Genomic DNA, 14,229 nt, shown 5'->3' on the forward strand with positions numbered 1-14,229 from the left:
AATGTTTGCGCCCAGAGGCAAAAATAACCAAGATAACTGCAACTGATGTGGAACTTGGTGTTTAAGAACTATTTTCAAATTCTCGTGCCAAATACGGCAACACTCGTTCACACATAGGCTACATATTGACTGTGACAATACATGTATTCACATTGAACCGCTTGGTATGAGGCTTTCGGTTTGGTATGCATTACAAACTCAACGCTATGTTGAGCTATCCTATTACATTTGGAAATTAAAATATACAGCTTAAACTGTGTTTAATATAACGGCCTCAGTGCCACTGTGCTCAACAAGGAAGCCTGAAGTCAGCCCACTCAATGAATTAGGCAACATGCTGTTTGCCCCTCCAACCCCAAAACCAAAATATTCTACTCCATTGAGACAGGCTGAGAGGCAGCCACACTAAGCTAGCTCGTTGCAAGATGGTTAGTAACGTCATTATCAGATGAAAAATAGAAGATCCTCCGATAACCTACAGGTCTGGTGTTTGGAGCCTCTTTGGTTTCGCTGTATATTATGAGGGTGATGGCAAGAGAATGTGGTGGATAGAAACACACTGAGCCAAAGTACAAGCCACCTCACAGCTAGAGACTCTCCTTAGCAGCTAACCTAGCAGCACAGTAATATAAACGACCCCTGAGCCAAAGTTCCGGCGTACCAAACCATGAAATCTGTGAACCAATACACCCTTAATATTGACATATTGATGCTGCACCATCACAGCTCATCTCTGCATACTGTCATCTGTTTATATTTGTTAGACACTTATGTCATATGTTTTGTTGCTCTGGTTGGTTGTGAGTCTATTTAATTGCATCTAGAGGCATTTTCTTTTACTACTGTTGATAACACCACCTGGAAATCAAAAGATAAACTGAGAGCTTCCAGACTTACTCACATCTGTAATTTTATCTGGCAGTGCCAGGCTAATAGACCTCCATTGTTGACATATTTCTTCATTAACATGAAAATCAGCACTGTAGTTTATTTTGAGTGGACCCAAACATACACCGTCCTGCTGTGATAAACACTCACTAGCACAGCTAAAAAAAATAGTCCCAAACAAATAGTATTGATGTCTGTTTGAGTAACCTTTGCTTCACCCAACAGTGCCCAGCTGTGTTAGAAAATCATTGGGCCTTTTAAAAGAATTTAACTTTGTGTCCTATTTGGAAAGATTCATGCCTCCAGTAGGAATCCACTTGGGGCTGACAGGTTGGGGAAGTCAGTGCACAATACTGTCAGCCTTATTCTTTAGCATCTTTAAAATTGCATAAGAGGAAATAAAAGAGGGAAACTGTATGTTAAGTGTTGTCATTAGTTTATATGAGAGGGCACCAGGTGAGAGTAGTTTATCTGCACCGCGGTCCCTGTGTGGAACTTTCCAAGAAGGTGATCGTGACCCTGGGGAGGAAGTGTTTACAGCTGCAAAGGGCTTCTACAGGTTTCTCAATTTTGTTTACCGGCAGCGTAATTCCATCCATCTTTTTCCATTGAAGTCGTGGCTAAAAACAAAAACACTGACACTGTATCCCACAGAGGGAGCTCTAGCCGAACCACGGCAGACTCTGTAGGAGGAAGGTCAGCTGTCAGGGCTCCCAGCCAGGAAAACATTTATTGGCAAATCACAGACAAAGTAGTACAATAAGAGGATTAGAGATGCCACCTTGCACTCAACATGCCCACAGAAAATAAAGTGAGTGAGTCACCGTGTGACATAATCCCTCCATTGATTCAGCTCATGTGGTGAAAAGGGCAAATCCAGTTACGATGAGGAGGGACCAGAAGTGAATCAACACTTCATACAGCATGACGCAAGGGAGAGCCCTACATACCAGACAGAAACGTTTCTTCTGGTGATTACAGTGCCACTTTGTTCATCATGTCGTCTGTTCTCGGACCCAAATGTCAGTCGTGTGTCGTGTATCTCTGCTTTGATTCATTCCTTACACGCCCCCAGTCTTTAAGTGACTCTCCTCTCTTTTCTTTCATGGCTGCTGTGTCTTCTTCTGTCTTATCTCTGCTGCCTGATCTCTCCCAGCATCTCTGTTGTGAAATACTTCACTATGTAAATCTCTATATGATTCACCAGTAACTACAAATCCTGATCATCTCTCCCAAATGTGTCAGTTTTGTAAATCGGACTACACTGACTGATGTTAGCAGCAACTTTAATTTCATCCAGCAAAACACTCGACAGTAATGATATCAGTATCTCACCCTGATCACTCACTGGAGAGTTATTTTGAGTTATTTATTTTGAGTTATTTTGAGAGTGAGGATGTGATCCTCACAGCGCTGGAGCTGAAGCAGTAAATAATACAAAAGTAAGCCAATGAGTGAGCTGAGTTAGATCAGGCTCTGACTAATCAGCCCAGTCGGCAGAAGAATTGTTGGCTTAATTGTATTCCTGCAAACCACAAATACACTACATTTGCACGTTTCATATCTATCATTATCATTTTCTGAAGTGATGTAGTGTATGAGCTGACTTTGTCATCAGGAGGTGGAGGGGATGGTGGATGGTGAGACATCTAGGTGAGACTGCCAAGGTGTAGACCACTGTTCGAGACCAACCATCGCCAAAACTGATTGTTTTTTAGCAAGTCAGTGCTGCATTTCCAGTAGCTTTTCAGCCACCAAACATGGGTGTTTCTTAGCAACCTGTAGTTGTGTTTCCTGCCAGGATTGTGCCACCAAAACCAAGTTGTAGGCCAAAATGTGATCATTTCCTAACAATAACCAAGTGGTTTTTGTGCCTAGACATAACCACACGTTACCAAAGCATTGCTGGAATGTAAAGAAACTTAAAGCTTCAACATATCCAAAGCATATTAACCTGCAGATGTAACATGTTGTGGTTTGCAGAAACGTATAATGCCAACATTTTTCTGTCAATTGTGTTGGACTAATGGGGCTCTCATGCTATATGCAAATGTCTCTTGTGAGCTTTACATTGTCATAGGTAAGGTCAAGACAGAAACTTTTTATTTAGCCATATTCTGACACAAGAAATTTGATTTTGTCAATTTCAGATGGCCTTTAACTCTACTACTTTGGTCCAGATAAAAAATATTTCAACATCTATTGGACAGACTGCTGTGAAATTGTGCTAAATCATGGTCTGAGTGACTTTTATGATTCCCTGACTTCCCTCCACGCCACCAGCAGAGTCACATTTGTGGCTCTGAGTGAAATGTCTCCACACTATTGGATGAATTGCTATGAAATGTGGTACAGAAACCCCTCAGACCATCATGAAACAAGCGCAACCTTGCTTCACATCAGGTAACTGTTGAACTCCTAATCCCGAGGGGACGCTCCCTCTCAGAGGACTCCTCTGTTGTGTGTTTATAGAAACTCTCCTTCCCCTGTCCATCCCTCCTTTGATCGAGCATGACGCAGAACTAACCTTGTGTGGAGAAAGCAGTGTGAAAACTAGGCTACTTCTCTGGCTCTGCAGTCCGTCATGGCCCAGTGAGCAACCACTCACACACACCTTTTCCAGGACAGGATAGCTTGCACTTCAGGAGAGTATTAAATATTCAGTCCCCTGCCTCCTGGCCTGTGGGGAAGGGAGGCTTGGGGCTAATGAGCTGGGAGTGAATATGTGTGCGTGCGTGTGTATTATGCATGTGGTTTTGTTTGTTGTAGATGAGTGTGTGTCAGGGTTGTGTCGAAGTAGCAGCAGTCTTGATCAGATTTATCTTTCATTTATGCAAACAGGAAATGGGATGGGCTGTCCTCACGACCTCACTGCTCGTCGTTAAGAGCTAATGAGGCAACACAACACTTATCATAACCCTCTGTAACAGTGCATCTGTGTCTTAATATCCCCGCTGCATACTGAAAATATTTTCACCCTAATGTAATTTAGCGTTATTTCCTTTACATTCATATTCTCTTTCTGCTCTGCTCTGTCTGGCAGCTACATTATATTCCATTTCCTCATTTGTGAAACAGTGTCACCCCTGCACACACAAATCATACATTAATCACATCACATTGGCTAACCAAGGAAACTTACAAGTTTCTGCTGCAAAGCTCAGACTGGGTTTGCCACATTCCCTCTGTGTCACAGATTTGTCACTGTGCTGAGTGTGCTCGGTAGACACTTCTTTCTCTCACTCTATCTGTACTGTATCTGTGTGGTGAGATCACATCCCTATAATGTCCTCTCTGGCTGACCCCGCTTTGGAGTACTCGCCGGATGAGAGGGGAAAAGGTGAGAAAGAGAGAGAATTTGTTGGGAGGTGGAGCTGGTCATGCTCTGGTTGTTCTCTGTACACACGACACACCCAGGTTCAGTCTCAAATGCTGTCTTTTGTATTCAGAGTGAATTATCAGCGACGCTCAGGTCTGGTCAGTGCGTCAACATAGATTAGTGCTGATCTGATGAGTGGGGTTTCCACTGGACAGTCCGTTTTAGATCTGAGGCTCAGTAGCCAATGCCTCTCTGCTCTCGTCACTGTCTGTTGGTGTGTCGCTGCTAAATCAATGTACATATGGCACAGTTCCCCTTTACAACCTCTTCAGACTGTGTCTGATCATCTGACCTCCACCAGTGGCGCACTCGGAAATTTTTCACAATAGTGGCCAGATAGGGACACTGAAAAGATTGGGGTGGCACACCAAAACCAAAAGTGGTTAACTGAATTTCAAGAATTCAATAATGCTGTGGAAGTATATAGGCAAGTTGAAAGGTATGTCAGTATGGAGAGTTAAGGAATTGGTCTTTGGTTTCTTATTTTACAGTTAATATTACTAATTATCTGATTTGCATAGACCAATGGTTCCCAACTGCTGGGTCACGGTCCAAAAGTGGGTAGTGGGTCCATTCTGAATTGACCACAAGCAACTTGGGAAAGGGTCAGCTTTGTAAAAAAAAACCCACTTTATATTTATGGGAGACTTGTCGATATCCATAGAACCCGTAAGTGACCCTTTAAAATTGGCCATGCCAGTTGGTCCCTCACCAAAATTTAGCCTACATTTGGAGCATTATGTAACCCCCTTGCCGCCAAGCTGGATGGTACCAATGGATGCATTAGGTTGTCTAGTTTCACAAGATACCAGTACTTTGAGTGTGCCACAGCCTCTTAAGGCCCAGATGCACCAAACTGACATCAAAGAACTGGTGGTGACAAAGGCTGGCAGTTGCGTTGCCTCACGTCACCTGTGTCTCGGCCAAAAAATTGTACATTAGCACATTGCAAAAGCTGCAATCGATGGCCAGCCAGCATGGACGTTCTGTGCCTGGGTGAGAGGAAATAACTCTCCATACCAGCGGACGGCGGTTGTCTGTAATCATCATTAAAAAAGGGAAACCGGAAGACTGTCATGACGCCAGTTAGCACATTAACAACACGATCCAGTGTTAAACAGAGCATATTTACCATGCGCCAGTGAATGATAACACCAACCATCAGGAAACGTTTCTGCTAAAGAACTCAATAGCTAAAAAAAAAAAGAATCCTACCTCATATTTCAAGTTTGTTTTAATCTCACACCCTCTTGACTTTAGCCCTTTGTTTACTTTCCTCACTTTCCTTTCTTTTTGTGCACTGAGCTGAACTGCCAATCACAGTGATTTCATTTACCAACAGGCTCCATGCTACATGCTGAATTGATGGGGGAAAAAGCTGATGAGGGCCAGCAGTTCGAGACACATTGCAAAGACTAGGGTGATACTCAGATGCTGGACAGATGCTCACAGATGGCCCAACATTGATCGATGGCCAAACATCAGCTTGATGTGCCAGGGCCTTTAAAAACAGTTATATCAGCCTCCAATTATTCTCGCCAGGGGAAGCCACTTGGGGGGGTCGTAGCTGTTACTGTTACTGATGATGATAATGTTAGTAACAAGACTTCTACCTTTAATGGCTCGAATTGGCGAGTTTTCATCCATCACTTTGGTCTCAAGGGAGCCAAACTGGGAGGCAGGCTATTTCAGGGAATGCTCTGATAGAGTTAAATTTTTAGTCTGTCCTTTCTCACAGCTGAACTATTTGGCTGCTGAAGTTGAAATGCCTTTACTCTAGACTTTCTCCTGCCCTTTCTCACCTGCGCCCGAGCAGGGCTTTGCTGCTTTTAGTCCCTCTACTTCCCAAAGGCCAAGGTAGGTGTACAAGCAGTCACCTGTCAAGATTAATTAAAGCTTATGGCTGCTGATTTGTGCCAGGGAATAATCCTGCTCGCCACTGGCCTGGGACACAGCCTCCACAGTGACCTTGTGTTGGATTTTACACTGACTCCAGGACAGGAATAATAGGTGTGGCACACCTATACACCCACAAATGTGCAGCCATCTTAATCCCCAGCACTATGACTAGACTCTATTGTGCTCAGCAGATTATATCATTAGTAGGTGGCTCAATGCTTCAGAGGTCTCCAGCAGTCTGTCAGGGAGGCTTACAGACCATGCAGGGTGTGCTTTGTAAAACAAGTAATACAATGTGGTTTCCTTGTAGTCTTGGGCATTGAAGGACTAAAGCAGACTGAATAGAAATGGAGAGTCAGTGAAGAATAAGTGTGGCAGGGGTTTTAAAAATGTATCAATACAATCTCAAACTCTCTCTTTCTCTCGTCTCCCTCCTGTCTGTCTCTGTGACGCATATGTCAAGACTTGAAGAGAAAGAAAAAAAAACATCTGCCCCAGAGATCACATTAGCTCTGACCCCATTTCTTTTGAAATGCTGACATGACATTTCATGAATACTTCCGAAGTTAAATGGGCCATGAACAAATATAATCAGAAAATGCCATCGCCAGTTGGGATATTTTAGCCAGTTCTGAAATGCAATTTGGTGTCATGAATGGAGCCCCACCGGTCTGACACGTTGAAATGGAGTTTCTCATGGGACTGACCTTCCTCGGACATCATTAAAGCGCTATTTCAATTTGATGGAGCGTTTTCACTTTCAGCATGTAGTTCAGGGGCAGCTGCTAACTTTAGCTTCACTGGTCAATGTCACATTCAGCCTTTAATATACATTTAATACTGCAAGCTGAGGCAAAATGAGCAATGCATGCTGTAGAAATACCACCTCAGTCTACTTCTCCTTGCTTGCTATGTGTATAATTATGATCATTTTCAAAATGAAAACTTAGTGCAGTGCCAACTGCAGGTTCAAGGCAATGAGAAGGACCCTCACAGAAACACAAAACAGATGGCTTCAGAGTTATTGCATATTCAGTACAGTCTTTTAATCTTTAAGTCTTTAAATCCTTTCAGTCTAAGCGATCATCATCAGTGCGGCCATGTAGTGATGATCAAACGTTTGCTGCTTGTTTCCCAAAGATTAAAAGACTGGATTGAACAGGCAATTAGACTGAATCCATCCATAGGCATATGGTACTGTGCTAATAGGTAGTTTGCATTTGGTTTGTCACCTCAAGAAAACTTCATCAACAAGACTTAAGTTTCCAGCCGAGAAGAAAATTTTGCCATGATATTCTTCTGCAAACCGCAGATACCATTCCATACATATCATATCAGCGTTTCTAAAGTGACGTAATATATGAGCTGACTTTGTCATTGGGAGGTGAAGGGGACTGTGGATAGCATAACATCTGCCAAGCTGCAGACCACTGTTCAACACCAGCAAACAGCAAAGTCAGGTATTTTTAGCAAGTCATCACTGCATTTACAGCAGCTTTTTAGCCAACAAAAGTGGGTGTTTTTTAGCAACCTGGTGCTGCATTTCCTGCCGGGATAGTGCCACAAAAAGCTTTTGGTTTTTACTGACACACTGCCATGTTTCCAGCTGGGATTGTGCCACCAAAAGTGGCTTTTAAGCTAAAACATGATCTTTTCTCAATCATCACCAGGTGGTTTTTGTGCCTAAACCTAACCACATGTTAAATTTGTTCTGCCAACAAGGTTGCTAAAGTCATGCTTGCGGCTGACAGCCTGCTCTGTGAGGCTGTAAATAGACACAGCAATGTTTTTTGCCTAATGCTAATGTCAGCAAGCTAACATGCTTACAGTGATAATGTTAACATGCTTGTCATGATACATTCTGAAGGGGACGCTAATGTCTTTGCCAAATTTCTTTGCAATTTGTCAAGTGGTTGTCAAGACATTGTACTGAAAACCACCAATGTCACCCCTGGTGGCACTAGAAGAAAAGGGGATCAGCAAAGTCAGTAGGATTCAATCCTCTGGCGGCCATGTTTGTAGAAACCCAACTGCCATTGCTATGCCTAGAAAACAGCACAAAATGGGTATACAGCACTGGCATATATTCATCAAACATTATTGTGTATACTTAAGTAATTTCATTGTTGTTTTCTTCTGTGTTTTGTTTTTCAGATCCTGGCAATTGTCTCCATCCTCTTCATTGTGTTGTCAACCATTGCCTTGTCTCTGAACACCCTACCAGAGCTGCAGGACACAGATGAGTTTGGTCAGTCCACAGACAACCCACAGCTGGCCCACGTGGAAGCTGTGTGTATTGCCTGGTTTACCATGGAGTACCTGCTTCGCTTCCTCTCCTCCCCCAACAAGTGGAAGTTCTTTAAGGGTCCTCTAAATATCATCGACCTGCTGGCCATCCTGCCCTACTACGTCACCATCTTCCTGACAGAATCCAACAAGAGTGTGCTGCAATTTCAGAACGTCCGTCGTGTGGTTCAGATTTTCAGGATCATGCGGATCTTGCGTATTCTAAAGCTGGCTCGTCACTCCACAGGTCTCCAGTCACTGGGCTTCACTCTCAGGAGGAGCTATAACGAGTTGGGCCTGCTGATCCTTTTCTTGGCCATGGGCATCATGATATTCTCCAGTCTGGTGTTCTTTGCAGAAAAGGATGAAGAGGACACCAAGTTCAAAAGTATCCCAGCTTCCTTCTGGTGGGCTACTATTACTATGACAACAGTAGGCTATGGAGATATCTACCCCAAAACTTTACTGGGAAAGATAGTTGGAGGTTTGTGCTGCATTGCCGGGGTGCTGGTGATAGCCCTGCCTATCCCCATCATCGTCAATAACTTCTCTGAGTTCTACAAAGAGCAGAAGAGGCAGGAGAAAGCCATCAAAAGAAGGGAGGCTCTGGAGAGGGCAAAGAGAAATGGTAGCATTGTTTCTATGAACATTAAAGATGCATTTGGCCGCAGTGTAGAGCTCATGGACATAATGGTGGAAAATACTGGTGAAAAGAAGGAAAAGGTGCATGATAATCACGTGTCTCCTGGTCTGCAGAGAGGGACACCCAAACTCAAGTCACAGAAAAGCCCCAGCAGCCCCGCCAAGACCCTTGAATCAGGCTACCAAGAGCAGGCCAAGCCCTCCAGCAGCCCTCAGCATCTTAGCGCACAGAAACTGGAGGAGATGTACAACAAGATGGCCACGGTCCAATCACACCCCAACCTCAACAGCAAAGAAAAAGAGCCACCATCCAAGGCAGTTAGGCAGAAAGCTGAATTAGAGATGGGAAGCATACCTGCTGAAGCCATCTCGAGCAAAGCAGAGGTAGTTTCAGACATGAGGAGCATGTCCAGCATTGACAGCTTCATCAGCTGTGCGACTGACTTTCCTGAGAGCTCTCGCTTTTCCCACAGCCCCGTCAGCAACATGCCAGGGAAGGTCAGCACTAACCCCAGCCTGGAGCCCACCTTGGAGAATGAGAATGAAGGATCCCAGGGCACCACTGCACCCCTGACAGGACGTAGCACCAAGCCCGGCCCATATTCCGACAGCCCCAGGGGTGTACGCTTCAACAACCCACTCAAAAGCCACTCGCTCAAGGTCAACTTTAGATGTGGGGAGGATTCAGGGACAGGGGCCCTCTCAGACAGCTCGTCAGTCCAGAGCCCCGAGGTGTCCGTCTACACAACTGCCAGCAGCAGGACACCCAGCAAGAGCCCGGAGAATTTACTGCCCAGCGCCCTCTTCACATTCCACGATGCATCCATCAGTAAATTCATCGACGCTGACACGGATGAAGAAGAGCACCTGCACGATGGCTCAGGCGCCAACCCATCCCAAAGACTCCTGGAGAGATCCAGCCCCAAGTTTGGCCCTCACTCCAGCTTCCAACAAGGGGCCAACCACATGGAGGGCCTGCAGAGGAAGCTGGGGAACAGCACACTGCCGCTGGAAGGGCAGGAGAACCATGTGGCTCAGGAACTACAGCCACTTCAGGGAGACAAGAGTCACTCTAATGCTTAAACTTACAATAAGGGAGAGACCACGGAGGAAGCGTAAAGGGAAATATGAGAAGCACAGTGACTTAGCAAAATTGAACTTACAAAAAATATGAAAGGCACTGAAAACACTTGTGAACTTTGAGAGAATTACAAAATGACTTGATTCTCTATGGAAGTAGTTGTTGGCAGCGGGGAAGATTTTTTGCTCTTGAACTTTTTCCTGCCATTGACTCTTAAGTTAATTAACTCAGTAGAGGACTCTGATCTAAGAGGTTTTAAAAATGGCGAGGAATGCCCATCTGATAGTTTTTACTATTTATACATTTGTTCTAGTCCAGATCATCATATAATAATTACAGCCTAGTCATAAGAGTATAGGATATCATTTTTATAAGCAAAAACCTATTTTTCTGACATCCCTGGAGACCACTTTAAAGCCACTATAGCAAAAGCTGACCAATCAGTAGCAAACCACAGAGGGCATTGAAACATGGCACTGCAAAATGGGAAACTCATTCAGCTGAGATAGTTCTAATAACATGTGAAGGAGGAACTTACATTTTTCTTTAAGTCATTGGTTACACAGTGTAAAATTACGGCCTTACAAAGGCAAGAGTGTGTTGGGAAAATGTATAGTTTGCTTTCTTGGACTTCCTTCCTCAAAACTGGCCTTAGTTGATGTTGTCACCCTTGTGTTATGTTTGTGTTTGTATGAGTGGGACAGAGAGATATACATAGACATACATATATACAGTATATTTATTGTAGCGTTCTTGATCTCTTGAAGTGTGAGCTTGAGGAGAATCGAGTATTTCAGTTTAGCGTCTTGCTCATCCATATTTTTTTACTGCACAGAACACATTTAGACAACACAGAGAGATACTGTGAGGCTGCGTCCATCGATTTCCTTTTTGTTCCTGTTGTGCCCGACTGCTGGCAAGAAAGAGCACCTTAACGTGATAATTATTTTTATTATGAACACAGGGAAGAAAAAAAAAAACCTCTTTATTCCTTTATTCTTGTTTGTATCGGTGTTTGTATTGCTGTAATCAGAGTTTGAATTTGGAGGAAATCAAAAAGTCTTATGTGTTATTTCAAAAACTTTCTCAAAGGTGTTTCGAAAGGAGTCGTCATTCCTATTGTAGCTGAAAATCCGAACTTCATATTAAACGACAGTGCTGACAAGCATCACCATAGCTGGAGAAACAGCACTGAAAATCACTGAGATTTTCTATGTTGAACCTCCAGTTTTGTCGGAGTGTGAATATTGTACATGTACTACAAGAGTAGAATATTACAAAGAAACACATTTATTGTACAAGGTAAAGAATGCAAATAATTTATATTTTTAAGATATTTTCTAAAAGAATGGACTCTTAGACAAATATATTGTGCTAATCTCGTAGTTTTGCATTTCGATACGTGTACTGCATTATTTTGATGGAGTTGCATTTGTTAGACGATAGTAGATGACTTTGTATTGTTTGCTACTGTCTCCCCGTAAATGTCTGTCCCTCGATCCTTTGTGCAATGTGAAGAACCAAAGAATTGTTGTTTCTGATAACTCGTACAGACGATGGGCAAGTTTTACTTTTTTATCTCAAAAATGTAAGAAATTTTAAGCATTCCTTTTCTAAATCTGACATATTTCAGGGAGCCATACTCGCTCATTCGGTCCAAACATGTGAACAGATGAGAGCAGACTGGCCTCTGAGGAGGAGAGATGTTGACGGGGAATGAAAAGAGAGGATAGACGGGAAATGAAGAGGGAGCATGGCACTTTATTTTACATCCATTTCAAAAGCTAATTTGATTATTTACATGCTGTAGATCTTGGCAAGTGGTTTGGTTCCAGAGATCCAAAACATTACGCTCACATAAGTTCACGTCACATCTCTTTTAAACATAAAGCCACCTCACAGCTCCATACAGCCCAGGCACACAAACAGCATGGAGCACCATGTGTGTCTGTATTCAACCAAATACCCTGCATCATGCTTTCCTGTATGCACCTGACTCCAAACATATGACTGATCTGGGTGTTGATCATCTGGTGCTCGTTACATTACTCATGCAAACATGGTTTTATAGCATTATTAACTTTACAGCATGCACACATGCCTCTATTTTTAGTAGTGGATCTTTACGCTTAAAGAAATAGAAGTATTCACGCTATACGGTTGTTTGCAATCATTAGACTTAATGTGAGTTAGATATTTCCGTGCCTTGCTTTTACCAGACGCTTGCCCCGCACATTGAATCTGTCGCTGTCTAATGGAGCCCAAATGGCAATTAAACAAACTGTACGGCAAATAAACACAAAGAGAGCTGGGTCATTATGCTGTCAGGCTGCTGCATTAGATACCCACACCCCTCCTTCTAATGTCTTTCCTGTACACTTAAATGCATCAAACATTTACATGAAAAAGGCCCAATGCACAAAAACAAACAGGTGCAGACTCACTCAGCGGAGTGAACGACCACTGTTTCCATGGTGATGCTTGAGATGACTGGATGGCTCGCAACTGATGCAAGCACGTAGCCTAATTTGTTGAGACGGAGTCCTTGAAGACTCAAATAACATATTGCAAAAATACACAGTGTTTACATTCTGATCATGAATCTACTCAATCACCCATTCATCTTTTCCCTCCTCACCTGCAGCTGCTGCGACAAGCTGTTTTAACATTTAATCAAACCACACTCCAGTCTCCATTATAGCATTTATTCAAGTCAAAATTGCATTCTCACCAGGCAGAATACGTAAAGATATCAACAATAACCTTCTAGTAGATAAAGTATTTCAACTTTGATTGTGCTAGTCAAAACTAAATTTAAAGTCCAGGTAAAGTAAAATGAGAAATCTGTTTCTAAACACATTATACATGTTGGAAAGTACTTGTTGAAAACATGTGAAAAGACTGTGACTTTGTGTTTACGTTAGCCGCTGTTAGGTGTGGAACGAGGGTCTGTCCCTGCAGCAGCTCATTCTTCGGCTCTGGGAGTGGGTGTGCTTCATGCTACTGGGTTAGCTGCTAACTACAGCCTGCCGGTGCTCAGTGGCTCAATCTTTGTTTCAGGTCTTTCACACCCTCAGTGTCTCAGAGCATAAAATACTGCTCATTTATTCACGACCTAATTTTATATAAATACAGTCTGTATGTTTTGGAACACCCAAGAAACCTCACATCCTTTTACACCGAGGGGGAAAACAAAGCATTCACTTCCATGCTAAAGACTTGCTGTGTGGCATTTCTGCATATCAAATAAACTTAAAGATCCAGAGTCAAAAGGGAATGTTTCAGAGTGACCCAGAAGCTCAGTGGATAGAGCGGGCACCCCAAGTATAAAGGTATTGTCCTTGACGCAGCGGCCTAGGGCTCGATTCCAGCCCGCGGACACTTGCTGCACCCTTGCAGCCCTCTCTTTCCCCCTTTCACGCCAAAAATAATCTTAAAAACCTGGATCATATTTTTCCATGTTTTTGTTTCTAAGTAATCAATGGAAACAGCATTTTTTTTTTAAATTGGTCCAGTTTTGAGTGAGAGCAGTGATCAGGCTGCAATGCAAACGCTCAGGGCATGTTCGCACTGTCAGTTTACTTCCACTTAAAGTGCTTTTTTTGGTCACTGACAGGCTCAGATTGTTATTCTAATTGTGTGACAACATTATGGAAAGGATCCCAACAGAGATAGACATTTTTGTTCAAGAGTAAGATCCTTGTTTAACCAAAAATAGCCTCAAAATTATTATCGTCAAACCCACCAGACTCCATAAATAATCAGTAATTTATTATTGTAAAACACACTACATTAAAAGTTAAAAAAAAAAAAAAAAAAAAAATTCACAGAAACCATCTTGGTTTGTCTTTCCACTGTTCCAACAATCACCAACTCTGGTTCTGTTGAAATAAACATTGAATTTTTGAAAGTTATTTGTGAAAATCTGCTGCTTCTATGCATGCTAAAATGACTGTTTATTTACATGTAGACTGGTGAGTATGGCGATGGTGATTCTAAGGGCTGTTTCTGGTTAAGCAAAGAGAACCTAACTCTTTATCCAGGCAGTGTTAGG

The 14,229-nt window shown here is 42.9% G+C and overlaps 1 protein-coding gene across 1 annotated transcript in view; it reads left to right on the forward strand.

Annotated features, from left to right (window-relative positions):
• The window catches only part of LOC126386542 (potassium voltage-gated channel subfamily B member 1-like), a 55,096-nt gene extending 41,089 nt beyond the window's left edge, over positions 1–14,007 (forward strand). The window contains exon 3 of the mRNA XM_050038941.1: positions 8,321–14,007. Coding sequence (XP_049894898.1) covers positions 8,321–10,177 — 1,857 coding nt within the window. The 3' untranslated portion in view covers positions 10,178–14,007. The remainder of the gene's footprint in view (positions 1–8,320) is intronic.
• Positions 14,008–14,229: the final 222 nt, after the last annotated feature.

Source organism: Epinephelus moara, chromosome 24 (assembly GCF_006386435.1).
Source record: "Epinephelus moara isolate mb chromosome 24, YSFRI_EMoa_1.0, whole genome shotgun sequence".
In the NCBI taxonomy this organism is placed as follows: Eukaryota; Metazoa; Chordata; class Actinopteri; order Perciformes; family Serranidae; genus Epinephelus; species Epinephelus moara.